We start from the raw sequence: 16,468 nt of genomic DNA on the forward strand, positions 1-16,468 counted from the left end.
CGACGGCGGCTCCCCGGAGCGGCGGGGCCGGGAGGCGCGGTCGCGGCTGCTGCTGCTGGAGCAGGAGCTGAAGGCCGTCACCTACTCGCTGCTGAAGCGGCTGAAGGAACGCTCGCTGGACAGCCTGCTGGAGGCGGTGGAGTCCCGCGGGGGCATGCCCAGCGGCTGCGTGCTGGTGGCCCGCACCGAGGTGCGCCTGGGGGGCCAGGCGGCTCCCCCCCACCTCCTCCTGGGCAAACTCTTCCGTTGGCCCGACCTGCAGCACCCCGCCGAGCTGAAGCCCCTCTGCGAGTGCCAGAGCTTCGGCGTCGCCGACGGACCCACCGTCTGCTGCAACCCCTACCACTTCAGCCGCCTCTGTGGGCCAGGTGAGGAGCGGCGGGGGGCGTGTGTTGGGGTCGGCGTCCTTCCGCCCCTCCTCGATTTGGGGGTTCGGGGCTTCTGGCCCCTTCTTTGAACCCTCGTGGGCAGCCCTGCGGCGGGGATGCCCGGCCGGGATGCGCCCGGCCCGGGGTCCCCCGCGGCTGGCATCGCCCACCCCCCAGCCGACAGCGGTTCCCAGTTGTGCTTCAAAAGCCCATTCTTTTTTTTTTTTTTTTCCTTCTTTTTTCCCCTTCCCGCGGAGGTTCCCCTGCTATTTAGGTGCTGAAGGGGCGATAATACGCAGTTTGCATACTGCTGGCGCCAGCCTGGCTCGCTGTTGATCGGGGAGCCGGGCAATTACCGCCGCCGGCTTAAAGCCGCAGGGCCCCGGCGGGCGCACCGGGACGGCGGCCGGGAGGGGGCTGCGGGGGATGCCCTGGCCACGAGAGAACCTCGGACCCGCGTGGAAGGGGTGGGGGAGCCGGGGCTCGTGCATTCCTCGGAGTTTTCCTATTTCTAACCGTGGGTAGAGGGGTCCCGGAGGACACCAACCTCCTGCTGCCGGTCCCTTTCTTGGCAAGAGCTTTGAGATTTTTATTTTTTTTTAATATTTATTTTGCAATCTGGGATCCTGCCTTGCTTTGCATCACTTCTTTGAAAGAAACTGTGCTGGGCATGCTACCCCAGAAGATCGCTAGAGGCTGGAAGAAGCTTTTTTTGCTTCAGTTGGGGTAGATGTGCATATGTAGGAACGGTGCATTGATTTTAGAAATGGGCAAAGTTTCCCAGTCGCTTTCCTGCAGCGGCAGTAGTTTTCCCAGCGCTGTGCAGAGAGTAGTAGAGAGCAGAGTTTTTATGGAGTGGCTCCCTATCATTTTGCTAGTGGGTGTCTGTGCCAGGGCCCCACTTGCTCCAGCCAGGTGCTGGGAGCCCGCGGAAGGCCTTGATGCCCTTTTCTGCAAGTGTTTGCATGGCTCCCTGCAGAGACCATCCCTGTTTGTGTTTGTCACCCGTTTTACTGGGGAGTGACGTAGCTGAGCGGTGTGAGAACCTCACACTGCGGTGCTTTGAAGAAGTCCCCTGGGGCAGCAGGTCTGGCTGTAGCATGGGACCAGCCCGCTGTGCACAGCGTGGGTCAGCCGTTACGTCCAGATTGGGACATTGGCTCCATTATTTTTCTTTTGAGGCTCTTAGGTGCCCTGTGAGAAGAGCATCTTGCTGCTGGGCAGCTTGCTCCGTTAGGGGGGGATGAGGAACCTTTCCTGAGAAGCAAGAAATGACCGCAGGCTATCCTAGAGCCATCACGCAGGGGGTGCTGAGGTTTTTGATGAAATAGCCCAAGCTGAGCTGCAGTTGTTGGGCTGAGTGCCTTGTTTTTGGATCTCTGGGGGAACTGAGGAGCACACCCTTGCTTCAGTGGTCTGGGGCCAGTGTGATGCCATTGACTTTCCAGGACAATTTCTCACTGAAGTCAGAGTCTGCTCAGTGCTGGTGCCATGATAGAGCCCAGGTGGCTGCACGCTCCTCAGTTTTAGCAAGTTACAATTCTAGAAGAAAAATCACTGCCGTAATTCAGAAGAAAAATACCCTCTGACCAATGCAAGAAGTTGATGGTAGGACCTTCTTCAGCCTTTTGTATGGCCTTGACTCTTAGAAGCACAGCAAGAGCCAGTTAGATGACCTGATTCAGCAAAGCACTTCTAAGGACTTGCTTAACTTGAAGTGCATGATTGCTGGTGTGCTGCTGCTTAAAGCTGAGCATGTGCTTGGGAGCTTTGCTGGATCGAGGTCAGCAGGAGTGGGGCAGGAGAGGCTGAGCACTGCTGCGGGGTCACGGGATGCTTGTTGGAATGGACCAAAGTTACTTTGGTGGCTCGTTGGCTGAAGCCAGCCTGGCCCCTGGTGTCAGGCTTCCTGTGCCAAGAAAGGAGTGACTTTTTGTCGCCCGACACCCTTTTTCAGACATAATGTAGTATTTGGGGAGCTTTTGTTAATTCTGTGTGTGTGGTTTGAGCCGTGGTTGTCTTCAGCGCAGATGATGAAAGCATCGTTCTTCAGGAGCAATGTGCCATCCTGCGTGCTTTGGGTCACGGGCGCCCAGGCAGGAATGCAAGGCAGGAGTGTAGGGGAGAACAGCAGCGTTTTTTTGGTAGTAAAGCCCATTTAGAAGGGTCAAGGTGGAACTCCCCATTCTTCAAAGATTTGGAAAACTCTTGGTCTTGAGTTGCTTCCAAGTGGGTTTTCTTCCAGTGGGTGTTTGTAACCTTGGAGGAGTTCCTACCCTGAAAAGGAAAGTGTGAGGGTTTCGTTGATAAACCGAACACGGCACTAACACAAAGTTTTGTTTTTCCAGAGTCTCCACCACCTCCCTACTCTCGGCTGTCTCCTAATGATGAGCAAAAGCCACTGGGTATGTGTTTTCTCTCTTTTGATCTCCTGGCAGCTCTTTCATGGTGCAGTCCTGGTGTTGGTTCTAAGACATCCCTACGTGGCACGTCAGGCAAAAGCCAACAAGTTGGGATTTTATGGCTGCTCATTATTTCTGAGCAAGCATCAGCTGAAGGGTTTTAAGAAGTAAATGGATGTCAGTTTATCATACCAAATTATGGTGTAGACACATGCATATTTTCCAAAATAATATGAAGCGCTATTTTTAATGAAGGCGTAATGAAAGGTTACCAGACGTCATGTTTTGTCTGCGTGTGTAATCTGTGGGATGATGGAGTGGAGGGGGAGTGGGAGCTCCTGGGTGCCATTTCCATAAAGCCCTGGCTGCGCTGCGCCACGGAGGAACTGGCTATTACCCTTCCTCTGCTTATTAGAATGAGACGTAAACTCTTTGAAACTTGGCGCTGTATAATTTCGGAATGGCGTTTCACTTTTCCTGATGAATTATAGAAGCTTTTTTTAAAAAAAAGCTGGGGAAAGCGGCTTGGGTGGGTAGGCTGGGCACGAAGCGAAGGCTGCTGGAGAGCCTGGCACAACGCAGCCTTGGAGCGTGGTCCTGCATGGAGCACGCTGGCTTGGAGATATTTTGAATTGGCATTGCTGCATCCTGACTGACCTTTCTCAGCGGCTGCTTCTTGCTCAAGTAAATGGGAAGCAAAGACATGGGAGGGAAGGGAGGAATCCCACATCCCTCTTGGGTTTCTTGGTGGGATCGGTGCAGCTGTGGCTGCGTCTGGAGCATGGGACTTCTCCCTTCGTCCTGTAGTCGGTGGCTCTGATTTGCGGAGGGGGTAATGACCGAGGCAAGCTGCTTTCGCTCCCCATCGGGCAGGGACAGGGAGGAGACAGGCAGGGTTTGCCAGGGCGATAGATAGGAGCGGGACGGCGCGCCTGCCTGTCCCACCCAGCCCCAGGGAAGGCGGGAGCTGCCCCGTGCCAAAGGTGAGTCCCTGCCCTGCCAGGCTTGGGAGCTGCCTGCGACCTGCCTGCAACGCAGCCGCTCAGCCGGTGCGTGCATGCTGGCTGGAGGGACCGGCTCCTTCATCACCACAGCTGGGCTGTGGCACAGGGCAGTGACCAGAGCGTCCTGCAAAGCAAAATTTGCTGGTCGTGGAGTGGTTTGGTTATTTTTTTTCTTCCTTCTTTTTTTTTTTTTTTTGTTAGGTGTGGAGGCACAAAAAAAGGAGTTGTCCCTCCGTGCACTCCCCCTTCCAAGTTAATTCCCTTTAGAAACTGCTTGTGCTGCAGGGAGAGATGATAGCGAGTGACATGTGACTTTATTAAAACAACAGCCAGGGATTGAAATTTGCTTCATTGGCTTGTTTGATTGGAAAAATAATAGTTAATCTGTGAGCAAACAGTTGAGCACTTAATTAGAGGGGTGTAAGCAAGAGAGAATAACAAAGACTCTTAACTTGTTAAAACAAAGTTTCCTTTGCTTCAGCAAAGAGGAAGGAAGGAAGGAAGCAAGAATAAACAGCTTCAAGAATTTTAATGGTGATAATTAAGTATAGTAACTATGAGTTGTTTAGAGGCTTAATGTAACTTTATCCAGTAAGCACCAAGTTCCTACTTGTTTGATCAACTTAACTGCAGTTATTTTTGTGGTTGAAGCAATTCAAACTTTGCATTTGCATGGTAGAGGTACAAAGTTAAGCGTTGCTTTCTGGCCCAGTGGAGGGAGAGTTTCTATCGGGGAGGTGACGGGAAGCTGAAGAGCTGTGGGTGCACAGGAGGACTAAAAGCGTTGTTGTTGTTTGTTTTTCCCCCTCCCCCCAGATCTATCAGATTCCACGTTGTCTTACACTGAAACAGAGGCTACAAACTCACCCAACGTCACGCCCGGAGACTTCTCAGGTTGGCAGATGTTTGCGCCTTCCCGCACGCGTGGTCTGCGCCAGGGAGCTCGTGGCTGGGGCAGGACAGCAGGAGGAGACGGGGGGTTGCGGTGCTTGCTGTTGGTTCATATTCTTGGTGTGAAAAAAAGGAAAGAAAGAGCAGCTATTGGGGTCGATTGTTCAGAGGCATCTGCGCTCCACGTGTCGTGATAAGACGCTGTTTCTGGGGTGAGTGTGCTGCGGCAAGCGGGGACGTTTGGGAGGTGGCCATGGGGCTGCGCATGTCCCCTGTGGAAGCCACCTAGACCTCTTCCGAGCCCCGGGGTCGTGGGCTGGCGTGGGGCTGGCCTGTATGCTGTCACCATTTGCGTGGCAGGAGCAGTGGGACCATTTCAAACGATGCTGCTTTGCGGTGGTTCTTGCTGAGTCCGTACAGCTTGTGTTACCTGTTGGGTCCTGGCCCTGCAGTGCAAACCCTGCTTTCGTGAGCAGGGCTCCCAGCTACGATGCCATTGAAGCTCCCGAACAAAGCTTTGCTTAATTAGGTCCTGGTTTTTGCTCTGCCCCACCCCGACAAGCTTTCATTCATTTAATGGTGCTCTGTAAGGCCCCGGGGTGGTTTTACCTGCAAGCAGGCAGAGAGAGAGTTGGGGCTTTCATTTGCTTGGCGCTGGGCTCTGGCTGCGGTGATGGTTTCCCGTCCTTCCCCTCCAGTTTCCCGTCTCAGCCTGGGGGCTGGCTGCATGGAAGGAAGAAGGGACCTGTCTGAAGGACCAGGTTTAATTTCTGTGTCAGAAATGACCAGGTTAATGGTCTGAGAGCTACGATGAAGACAGACAAACCTTCGTCCCGGTGAAGCCCCATGTGCCTCCTTCAGCGGTTGGGGTGGGCTTTGTGGTGGCGTGGGACCTGGGCACTTCGGTGCCGGGTTGCTGAGCACATGGACGGGGCTTGCTGCTCTCTCTGGGGGATGCTGTAGGTCGACAGCGGTGGAGGAGACCCTTGGGGTACTGGTCTGTTAGCCACGGCTTTTCTCTTCTCGTTTATGGCCGGTTTGGCGAGACCTGTGACTTCCTTGGGATGTTTAAGCCGATCCTGACTCTGCAGCGCTTTAAAGTGCATTTAAACAGCACGGCACCGCAGCATCGTGGCATGGTGGCACATTTCCCTCCGGGGATTTTCCCTTCTCCTTCTCCTTTAAGGTTCTCCTGCTGCGGTCGGTTTTGCCGCGGTGCTGCCGCGTGCCGAATCCAGCGGGCCGGCCCGCCTTGCTTTTGTTGTGCTGCCAAGTGTCCATAGCAGGGGAACAATTGATAGCCAGGAGTTGGATCGTTCAGGGTTGTGCTATAATAAATATGTGTTTGCAATTCCTAACAAACATTCCTCGGGCTGGATACACGTCCGTAAAGCTCCCCATGCCCATGGTTTTTATTGTAACTTGATAATTGCCATTAATTATAGCAGCCGAGTTTGAAAACCGGGGTTCCTAAGGATGTAATGGTTTAGCTTCTCTCACAGCAGAGTCCTTTATGGGACATCTGGTGGATTTTCTGGAATAGAAGAGAGATTTTAACTTTTACTTGAACAATATAATGATAACACGTGACTGAGATTGTACTGAAATCGGATACCTCCTCTCCCCCTGTGTAGTTTCCAATAGTGTAACTTTTAATAAGAGTCTGGGGCTGCATGATTTATTTTTCCCCAGTGCTCGTGATTGCTGAAAGAGGATAAGAGCGTCACTGTAGTTAACCCATACTTGTCATCATGGGGAAGTAAAGGGAAAAAAACCACTTAGACTCTAGTCTATCTGTCATATTTCAGTTTATTTATTCTCCGTTTCAACTTATTTAATAGGTCTGCTTGAAACGCAGGCCTGTGTAAATGATACACAAAGCACGTGGTCTTCCCTGCCTTTTCTTGTGTGTACCGAAGGAACTTAATGTGCATTTAACTCCCGTTCCAAAAATAAGTACGTTTTGGATCTAGCATCAAGCCACTACTATTTATTGCTTCAGCTTTGATCATCAAAAAGGCTTTTCCTACTAAAACCACAAAATTCAATTTTGGATAACAAAGAGAACCATTCTTCTACTGTTATTCGTTTACTTGATGAACTTCTAAACAGGAAGTTTTAGCATGAAGTCAAAAGATCATCTCTGTCATCTATATAATTTTTTTAAAAAAACAATAATCCCTGTTTTTGAAGTAGACCTTTTCATGGCTATAATACCACTCTTAAAAATAGGAAAAAGTTTTCAACGAACTAGCAGGTTTACTATAAAATTCAGAGTAACAGTCAGTGCTAACTAGAAGCACAAGTTGTGAATAGTTGGGCGGCTGTGACCTTCTGTGCCAGGAGCTGGACTGATGGATGATACCCCAGAGTCCTGTTCATCTGAGGTTCAAAGCGTTTGGGTCATGAAATGAAGCTGTCTGTCCAAGGATCAGTGTCCAGCCACGGCATTTCCCTCGGATTGGGGATGCTCCTGATTTCTCAGTGAGGTACAGTGGCTTGGTAAGGTCTGGGTTGATGGGAAAAGGCACCTGGAGGTATTTGATCCCGAAGTTTCCATCTTCTGAGCTCAAGCAGTGTCATATTCAGGCTTGTGGGAATATGAAGAGGGCCTCCCATCTTTTCCTCACTGTATTTCTGCAGCCATGTACACCTGGGGAGCAGAGGTGAAGAAAACCTGCTGCTTTGGGAGTTGGATTTTGATGAGACGCTTCCCCTGGGTGTCAGCAGAGCCTTGGCCAGTGTCGGCGTCCCTGCGGCTCCCCTGGCTGGACCTGGGGAAATACCAGGGAAAGGGCAAAATCCAGCAAGGCAGAAACAAAAGCTCAGCCCTGTGACTCATAATTGGTGGAACATTAGTAGTAATTTTTTTTTTTTCCCTTCCCCTCAGACTTGGCTCCTCTACTGCATGCCAAGAAGCTGTTGTACCCGTTAGACTTGCCAGGCTGCTGCTGCGGGAACTGGTTCAGTACAGTGGGGATGTGCTGGAGCAGATGCTGTGGGCCGTGGGCTTTGGGATTCCCTGCCTTCCCCTAAATGCCACAGGGCTATCCCTCACCTTCCCTGTGAAGGACCCTCTCTTAAAAACCATGAAATAGCCCTGCTTCTCGGCGCTCCACTTGCACAGCACACTGCGTCGGTTTGTCTTTCTGGCTAAAAAAGCCCCATGAATTCCTACGAGTAGCAACCAGAGTTCAGGAGTGGTGGCATTAAATTCTGGAGGGCTTAAGGACCGTGCAGGAGGGGAAGGGTTGAGCACAGGTAGGAGGGCAAAAGGTGGCGCAGCCTCCCGTAGGTCTCCATGCTGACTTGACCATCACTTGTGGCCGCTGGTCTGGAGCAGCTTGTCCATCCTCTTAGAGAGTGCAGAAATGTCAGGGCATCGGTTTTCTTTGGAAAATTAATAAATTATTATCCTTATTAGTAAATAAGCATGAGTCATTAGCTGTAGGAGCAGACAGGTGGTGACGGGTGCAACTCACGGCCACCTTGCAACAAAGTCCCCAGCTGCTGTGCAGAGGTCCTGCGCCGGCTGGGTGTCTCCACTGAAGATACTTAACGAAGACTATGCCTGCAGCCGTCAGTGCCAAGCTCTTACGATAGCTATTTTTCCTCAAAATGAGCCACTCATCACTAGAGCCTGTCTCATGTGTCCCTACATGCCTGCTCATTACTCCTTGCTTAATCGGGAGTTATACCAGTGTTTGCGCGGAAAATCTCATTGTTCTTATGGAAATGCCTTTGTGAACCAATGTTGCCCGCGAGGCTCGAGCCCTGTGTGTGGCAGGGTTTTCCAGAGAGAAAGGGCTCCTTGCCAAGAGTGGGTGTCTTGTGTCCAACCCCTTTAGTTCTGCAGCGTGCCGGAGGACCGCATCCTGCATCTGGTTGTCCTGACAGGGACCAGCCGAGCCGGTGCCTGGAGTTAGGGGATGCTCAGCACCGGGTGTGTTCAGATAGGAGAAATGAGGGTGGCTTGGTGCTTGGTAGTGCTCCTGAGCAGAGAGAGGAGGAGAAATAAGAGCTACCAGGGGAGAAGTGAGAGCTGGGAGTGGAGGAGAAGGGCAGGAGGAGAGTGGGGACGGCAGGGGCTGGTGAGAGGGGTTGCACCAGCAGCAAGAAGCCAGGGAAGATGCTGCTTTAGATTTTTCAAAATTACTAACTTTTTTTTTAGACTTTGAAATAAATTAACTTCCTGTGTGCTAACAGGTTTCAGCTCTGGTAGCTGGGAATGCACATCCAAAAGAAGAAATTGTGAGTTGGTGGTTTGCTGGAGGAGTGATTAATTCCCTTCTGCACTGCGAAGTGGTGGGGAGCTGTACCTGAAAGTGGAAGCACACGAGTGAGTCTGCTTGGAGCAGCTCTGCCAAAGTCTAGTTGATGACGGACTCTGTGTAGAGATGAGCTCTGCTCAGTGACATCCTTTGTGTTATACCCTCCCAAGTTGGTGGAGGATAATTGTGAATTAGCGGAGAGAGGAGAAACAAAGAGAGACTGAATGGGCTGGAGCTTACTTAAATTATTTTGGGTTTTTTTTCAAGGCCTGGGAAGGTGGAGAAGTTGTTTGCAGGGCGATGGTGGGACTGGGGGTGTTGGTATTGGGGAGCAGGGTCCCTGTACCCCTAAAGGGAGGAGGAAGGCAGGAGTGTGTCCGTCCATCCCGGCTGATGACTCAGCCCCGCTGAAGCAATGCCACGGCTCCAAAGTGAGAGCCGGAGGTTTTTTTTCTGCTTCCAGCAATATTTAGGATGAACTTAAGGAAGCATATTTTAAAACCCACTGAATGGAGAAAGTGAACGTCTCTCTTCCTCTCCCCCCAGAAATAACAGACTGCAAGGATTTATGCTAACAAGGAAATTTATGAAGATCCTGTGTGTTAGGAGTAGGAAAAGAAAAAAAAAAACAACCCTATTAAATATGTAAGGCGGATATGCGTGGAAACTGGGCAAACATTGCCCTTTCCAGATTGGGGGAGAGATTGTGAAATTACCTGTTAATAGGGAAAAAAAAAAAGATATTTTTCTCATTAATAGGGCAGGAATTTCTTCTGGGGGTGAACTGTTGGTTTTACAACTTTCTGATGATCGCCTCTGGCTTCAGCGTGTCTCGGTGCCAGGCTCCCACTGCAGCCCCGGGCATGGGTGCCAGCTCGAGATGGCAGTGCCGTGGGCTGGGGGCTGCAGGTTGGGTCTGACCCAGCAGCACCGTGGAGCCTTTTTGTCCTTTCTTCCCCTTGTCCTATTACAGAAACATAAATCCACTTTAAAAAAAAAAAAAAAAGCAGAGCATATCTGTGCATCCAGTTTTAATCACAGACAGATGTTTATTTGGGCCAGTAATGGTTTTGGTTTCCTTTTTCTTTCATATTTAACTTTAAGTTAGCTGGCGTGTCTAACCCTGTGCAGTCTATAACAATCAGGGTTTGGCTAAAAACTTCTCTTGTCGGAGGAGTGAGCCTGTTGCCAAGAGCTACTTCTTTGATGCAAAAAAATACATCCTGGAGGTGCTTTGTCAGATGTTTTTATATTAAACATTTTTCCTCCATAGTTTTAGTTTGCCAACGGGAAATAAAGTGCATCTATTTTCCAGTGTGCTTCAGAGAGGAATTTTTTGCTCGGTGTGAAGGTTTTCCCCACGTGACTGTGGTCGGCCGTGAATGTTGGAATCCCCATCGGAGAGTGTGACCGTGCAGCAGCATCCTTCCCGATGGTTGGGAGAACTTCAAAACAATAGCCTACCTTTGCTTTGGGTTTGATCACGTGCAGCTTCTGGCCCTGCCTGGGGTTGACATCAAAGGCAACTTTGCAAACTACAGGGTGAATTGCGGAATTAATCCCTGAAAGGGAAGACAGAGAAGCTCTCAGAGATGGCATCCCCAGGCTTTCAGCACCTGTCCCTTTCAGAGAGATGGAGGTGTGCTGTTTTATTCTACAACAAATGTCTTTCTGGGTTGATGGTAAATTCACTGGAGCCTGTAAGATTTACAGGAGGGCTGCGGGGTTTTTTGCATTACGTTTATGCTTGCCATGGTGGGTGGCTCAGGTGGCAGCTCCTGGAGTTTAAATGTTTTTTTTTTCTTTGGAGCAGAAGGGAAAGGGAAGGGATCATTGATTCTGCAGGTGGGTGAGCTCCTCGTTGTGTCCGAAGCCTGTTGATGGCAGTGCTTCATCCACGCAGAGAGTACTCCATTTGGGTTGTTAATATGCAGCTGAAGATGTTGTCCAGAGCATTGAGACTGAGCAAATAGACCTTACTTAGCAATTGAAGAAAAAGCACCTTAGATCAAGCTGGGGAAGATACTCCCTGCACAGGGTTGTTTCTCCATTGAAACCCTGCAGGGCAACTGATGTTGAGCCACCAAACCCAACAGCAGTAGCATTGAGGCCTGCAGGCACTTGCTCTTGTAGAGCTTGGGGATGACCATGCTTTGGTGACAATACACCTTCATGTTGCTGCCTGTACCCAGCGTCCCATCTGGAGAGCAGGAGGGGTGCCAGTGACCCCATCTGTGCAGAGTGCGGGTCTCTGGAAGGAGGATGAAATTTCGGCAGTGGCCATGCAGCTGTAGAAGGGTTTCTAAAGCAAGCGATGCCTGTTCGTAAAAAATATCCTATGGGTTATGAGTTTGCAATGCAAGCCTTTTGGTCTCGAAATTAATTCGGAGCTGAGCCAGGTTATTAACGTGGGGAGGGGAAATTAATTTTGTGAAGGGTGAGGGACCACTGGGGAATTTGCTGGAGATGGGAAAAGAGATGGTTTGTGCTGAAGGTCTCCTGAGGAGGGAAATAAAGGTTGTTCTGAGGCTTTGCATCCCATGCAGCGAGAGAGCATCATTACCAGCCTCCAAAAATACTGTCTTCCAGGAGGGAAGGTATCTTCTGGACTGGGAGATGGAGAAATGTCCCTTTGTTATTAGCTGCACAAGTGCTTTGTGAGAGCAACGCCGTTCTCCAGCGCATTGATGGTGCTGAGCAGGGAGGACAGGAGGGAGCTCCCACAGCATCCTGCGTTCAACTGGGGCTGCTGTGTCCCAGGGACCTGCCTGCGCCGTGGAGCTTCTTTAGTTGAGGCAGCTCTGGTGATGTTCTTCATCTGAACTGATGAAACAGTGGTGGACTCCCTTCTTCCCATGTGTTTTTCCCTGCCAGGAGCCAGAAAGTCAGTGATTTTCCCAGGGTAGATGGGGCAGCTGTTGCAGACCTGTGAATCGAGCCGAAATTTCCCCCGTCACCATCCATTGCTTGAGTTGCTTCACGTGCAAGAACATCTTTCATCTTGGATTATTGTGATGACTGATACTACTGCTTTAAACCCTCCAACACAGACAGCACTTAGAAAAATGTGGACAGTCAGAGCTGTCCCTAGTCCAGAAGGAGGGGGGAAAAAAAAGCAAAACTAGCTGCCAGAGCCTTAGGATCATCTGTCGGAGTAACAACACAGGCTGCCTGGTGCACAAGGGGTGGAAGACGGTTGGTCTTATCAATATTTGGCCCCATGCCTAATGCAGGGATTAAAGCTGCTTTGCATATGATACCTCTGCACTTGTGTGTGTACACGCAGCTCCCCGGCTCTGAAGGAGAATTTGCCGTGATGAAGCCAGGCGGGGTGATGCCCTGAAATGAATGTACTACGGGCAGTATTTGTGGAGCACCGTTTCCTTGTAGGTGATACACTGAATTCCTCAGTATGTTTCTGCAGAGAAGGAGAGAGAGTTGCTCTTTCTTTCCCTCTCTTTACCTGGAACTGGGATGGCTTTTCGCAGCTAGCCGGGATGTTTTCAGGCTAGTTCTTGGAGTAAGTACAACACCCAGATAAAATATGTTTTTGTCTGTGGTTCATTGAGTAGTTACGATGTTTGGCCTTGAATCACAGAATAATCACATCCCTCACTTCTCCAAGCACCTAAGCATCACACTTAAAAAAAGAAACATCAGGAAGTAAGCAAGTTACTTAAAAGTAAATTAGTTTAATCTTTGTAGCCAAAACATTACATTCTTGCACCCTATTAGGAGCTGGATATGGCTTTCTAGGTAGTAAAAGTTCTTTTGATGTAACTCCGGTTGTGTCTTTTAAACATTGCATATCTGATGGCACGTCTTTGTTTGAACTTTACTTTTTTTCTGTGCCTGTGTTTTGCTTTTTAAACAGATTTGCTGAATACTGGACACAGTGTATTTATGACCTTTGAAAACGGTGAATGTTTTGAAGGAGGAATTTTGGCTTCTTATAGGGACCTGTAGAGAGAGGCTTGTATTCACAGTTACAGTAATAGATTTTTTTGTGGCGCTTTGATGAGTGAGAGGTGTTTATAGGCTTGATTCATAACTGAGTTGCTAAGGTTTTCCACGGAAATAACTTATTAAATCTGTGGCGCTCACCGAAACGATTGAAGTCTGTAGATTTGCTATTCATCAAAGGCACCTCCTTTCCCAGACTCCAATACCTAACTCAGCATTTTACCTCTGGAGGATGCTCAGACCCGAAAGGGCTGTGCGGTGCGGGAGATTGAGACGTGTTTTAGTAAGAAATAAAAAAAAAAAAAATAAAATCCCAAGACAAACTGGAAAGGAGGAGGAAGGGAAAAAAAAAAAAAGCTTCAGGAAAAACATCCCCTGTCGTTGGAGCTGCTGATGGTTAAACCTGGCTTTCTGGAACACTGCTTATTTGTGTGGATTTTACTTTGCTGCTCGACAGCCGAAAAGTACATCCCTTTACTGCTGCTGGCCAGGCTGCTGCAGGCTTTGAAGTGCCTCGAGCCCCTGGAACCACAGGTTCAATTTACTGGCAAAGGAGACTCAGCTCTTTGTCCTTCCAAAGTGCTTGGGATCGGAGGGGATTAGGCACGCGGCTGCTGTGATTCCCAATCCCGCCGAGCGCTGCCATGTGTCCTGCTGTGCTGTGGGCTCCGGGAGGGAGGAGAGGAGCATGCTGCCTCCCTGTCTTGTGTGGGGATCGAGGTGTTCGGTGGTGATTGAGGATGAGGAGGGATGTTGGCTCATTGAGGTCCTGCCTTGCTCATGGGATGTCAGGTTTGGATGGTGCTTGTCCCAGCAGCGGGCTGTGCTCGCTCTCCTGCCTGTTTTACGCCTTTCCTTTGGTTGATTCTCCCAGAGAGTGGGTGTTTAGCCTGGAAAAAAGCATTGCTACAGGGGCTGAGCACTTGGAGCTGTTGATGAGAAGTTGTGCAATGCACCACCAGCACTGGGGTCCGGGCTTTGGATGCTGAGAACTGTTGAATTTTTGTTTGGGTTTTTCTTCTGTAAGAACAAAAATATTTCGCATGGAAATGCCTGTCTTGGCTGACCTCTTCCAGAGTTGCTAAACACTGACTTGTAATGGCCTTTGCAGCTCCTGGGGCTGGAGCAGGGATTAAACGGTCTCCAGCGTTGAAGCGCTGGAGCGTGTTGCTGCCCCGCTGCCCTCTTCCTGGAGGTGCTTTTCCTTTGGTGAGAAGCTGAGCATCGCTTTGGTTCATCATCCCTGGCTTCAGATATGGGGAAAATACTAGCAGCATCAGAGGATATAAATACAATTAAAACCAACGTCCTGTTCCTGCCTGAGCATCTGTTTAATTAGCCTTTTTTCAGCTGTTTCAAGACAAGTAGGTCATGCTGATGGTTTGCTTCAACACCCCCGTTGCTGGTGCGCAGGGCACTGGGGTTGAGCCTGTATTGGGGTTCAGGTTCTGTCTCATGTTGGATGGCAGCACAGGGAGGCTGAGCCGTGGCCAGTGCTGAGCTGCATCCATCGGGCATCATGTCCAGGGTACACAGTAACGCCGTCCCACAGTGGTGATGGCGCGGTGCTCCAGGATGCAGCTGGCTGCTCTCAGCCCAGCCAGCCACCCTGAAATAATGCGGTGCAGAGGTCCGGCCACAATCTAGACTCCTTGTTTAGCTGGTGGTAAACAAACATACCCCTTCTTTTTTTTTTTTTCCTTCTTTCCTTCTTTTATTAATGCGTAAGAATTAACTCTCATGACCAGACCTGAATTCCCTCATACAATACAACCTATTCCTACCTCTCCATGGGGATGCAGACTTTGGCTGGGAACAGACAGGCTGCGATGCTTCTCCGTGCACTTGGCATTTTGTATTTCAGGTTATAAAAGCCCATGTACAAAACCTGCCAAAAAGTCAAATTCCCAACAGAGCAAGAGAGAGGGATCAGTAGAGAATTTGTTTTTTTCTTCACAGCGGTTTTCTGTTCCTGGGGGAGCAGGAGGCCTTTCCTGATGGTACAAGGGCCCCTTGCAGCAGAGCCCACGTGGTCCTGCCCTGCAGCATCCCCCAGCCCTCCCCATCCCGCTCCAAGTGTGGTTCTCAGGGCAAACCCTGGACCAAAGCCCTCCTCCTCTCCCCGAGTGACAATTCATGCAAGTGCCCTCGTGTCACATTTGCTCCCCCAGCTGGACGCCGATGCTCAGCTGGACCTATTGCAGCTTGGCTGTCTCCCTGCCTCGGGTTTGAAGAGCTGGTTGCTGCCCTCCCCTTCCTCTGCCTGTGTTCAGGTTTTATGGGTTTGGAGATGTTCCTCCTCCTCAGTGCTCTTTAGCAGCTGAGGAGGATCAGGCTGCCCTTTCCTCGCGTTGGCTGTGTTTTAGAGGCCGGAGGAGGACTTGGAGGCTTCATCCTGCTGGGGGGGTATCTCGATGCAAGGTGAACCATGCCAGGGATACCTGGGCTTTATTTCTTGCAGCAGCAGCACTGCGGAAGGGTTTGAGACACAACTGTGTCAGTTTTATCTATGTATTCCATTAGCAGGAGTGAAACGCGCCAGCAGAAAGGCTATTTTTCAGCTCTTTCCATTTATTAAGGTTTCATTTGCTAAGATTTTTCCATTCAAGGAGCCAAAGAATGTTAGACTTAAAAAAATGCCAACTACTTTATGCTTTTTCACACATAGTGATGCAAACCACTGTTGTCTATTTAATAAAGAAAAAAAGCATTGACTGAGGGGTTTGCAAAAAAGCCCCGTAGGTACCTGCATGGTGGCGTAGCATTTGGGTGTCTCGTTGATGGGTGATGATAACACTGCGTTGTCTTTAGATTTATTCCACCTGTCTCCGGAGGCTCCCGGAGGGATGGATGTGCTATTAAGATCACATCGCTTTTCTTTCCTTTATTTCTTTTTTTTTTCTTTTTTTTTTTCTGGCTGTTATAAAGCACAGCCTATTCCGGGGGCGAGTGCCTGGCGCCGCGCTCAGACAACAGTCCATTTGTGAGATCCCATGCAGGCAACATGCAAGTTTGTCCACTTGGAAGAATGAGGCAGTTGATTTGTCTCCCCCCGCGGAGAGGCGGTGGGATCTCGGAGCATCCCTGCCTGTCCTGTCCCGCACAGGTGACAGGGAAGGCAAACGCCGACAGTGGTGGCTGGGAACTCCCCTGGCTCTGCTTTCCCTCACTTCTGAATAAATGACGTTGGTGTCGCTGGTCCCCTGCGATGCCTTTGAGAGCACCATTGCATGTTCCCCTGAGCTCTGTAGCACATGCCGTCATTGTGGCTTTTATATTTTTTGCTCTTTGCGATATGTGAAAATGAGCTGTATGTATTTTTTTTTTCCCCATTCTTCTTAAGATCCAGAGAAGCCATGGCATAATCCAACTTTTTGCAAAAAGGGAACAGTGGAATTACACCGAGAGTAGCCCCTTGCCTTGTGCTCAGTGCTGCAGGTTTCTTTAGGGTCCAACACTTGGAAGAGGGAAACAAATGTGTAGGGAAACGTCTTTACACTAATTAAGTCTAAGCAATAAGCAAAGCATATGGGAGGTGCCATACTAAAGTGTTAAAGAGGCTTTGAAAT

General features: G+C 49.9%; 1 protein-coding gene across 1 annotated transcript in view; it reads left to right on the forward strand.

Annotated features, from left to right (window-relative positions):
• SMAD6 (SMAD family member 6) overlaps positions 1 to 16,468 on the forward strand; it is a 45,672-nt gene that overhangs the window by 2,166 nt on the left and 27,038 nt on the right. Inside the window, exons 2-4 of the mRNA XM_010572315.1 lie at positions 20 to 368; positions 2,717 to 2,773; positions 4,591 to 4,668. Coding sequence (XP_010570617.1) covers positions 20 to 368; positions 2,717 to 2,773; positions 4,591 to 4,668 — 484 coding nt within the window. The remainder of the gene's footprint in view (positions 1 to 19; positions 369 to 2,716; positions 2,774 to 4,590; positions 4,669 to 16,468) is intronic.

The sequence above is a fragment of the Haliaeetus leucocephalus genome, unplaced genomic scaffold (genome assembly GCF_000737465.1).
Source record: "Haliaeetus leucocephalus isolate CR32 unplaced genomic scaffold, Haliaeetus_leucocephalus-4.0 Scaffold339, whole genome shotgun sequence".
Classification (NCBI taxonomy): domain Eukaryota; kingdom Metazoa; phylum Chordata; class Aves; order Accipitriformes; family Accipitridae; genus Haliaeetus; species Haliaeetus leucocephalus.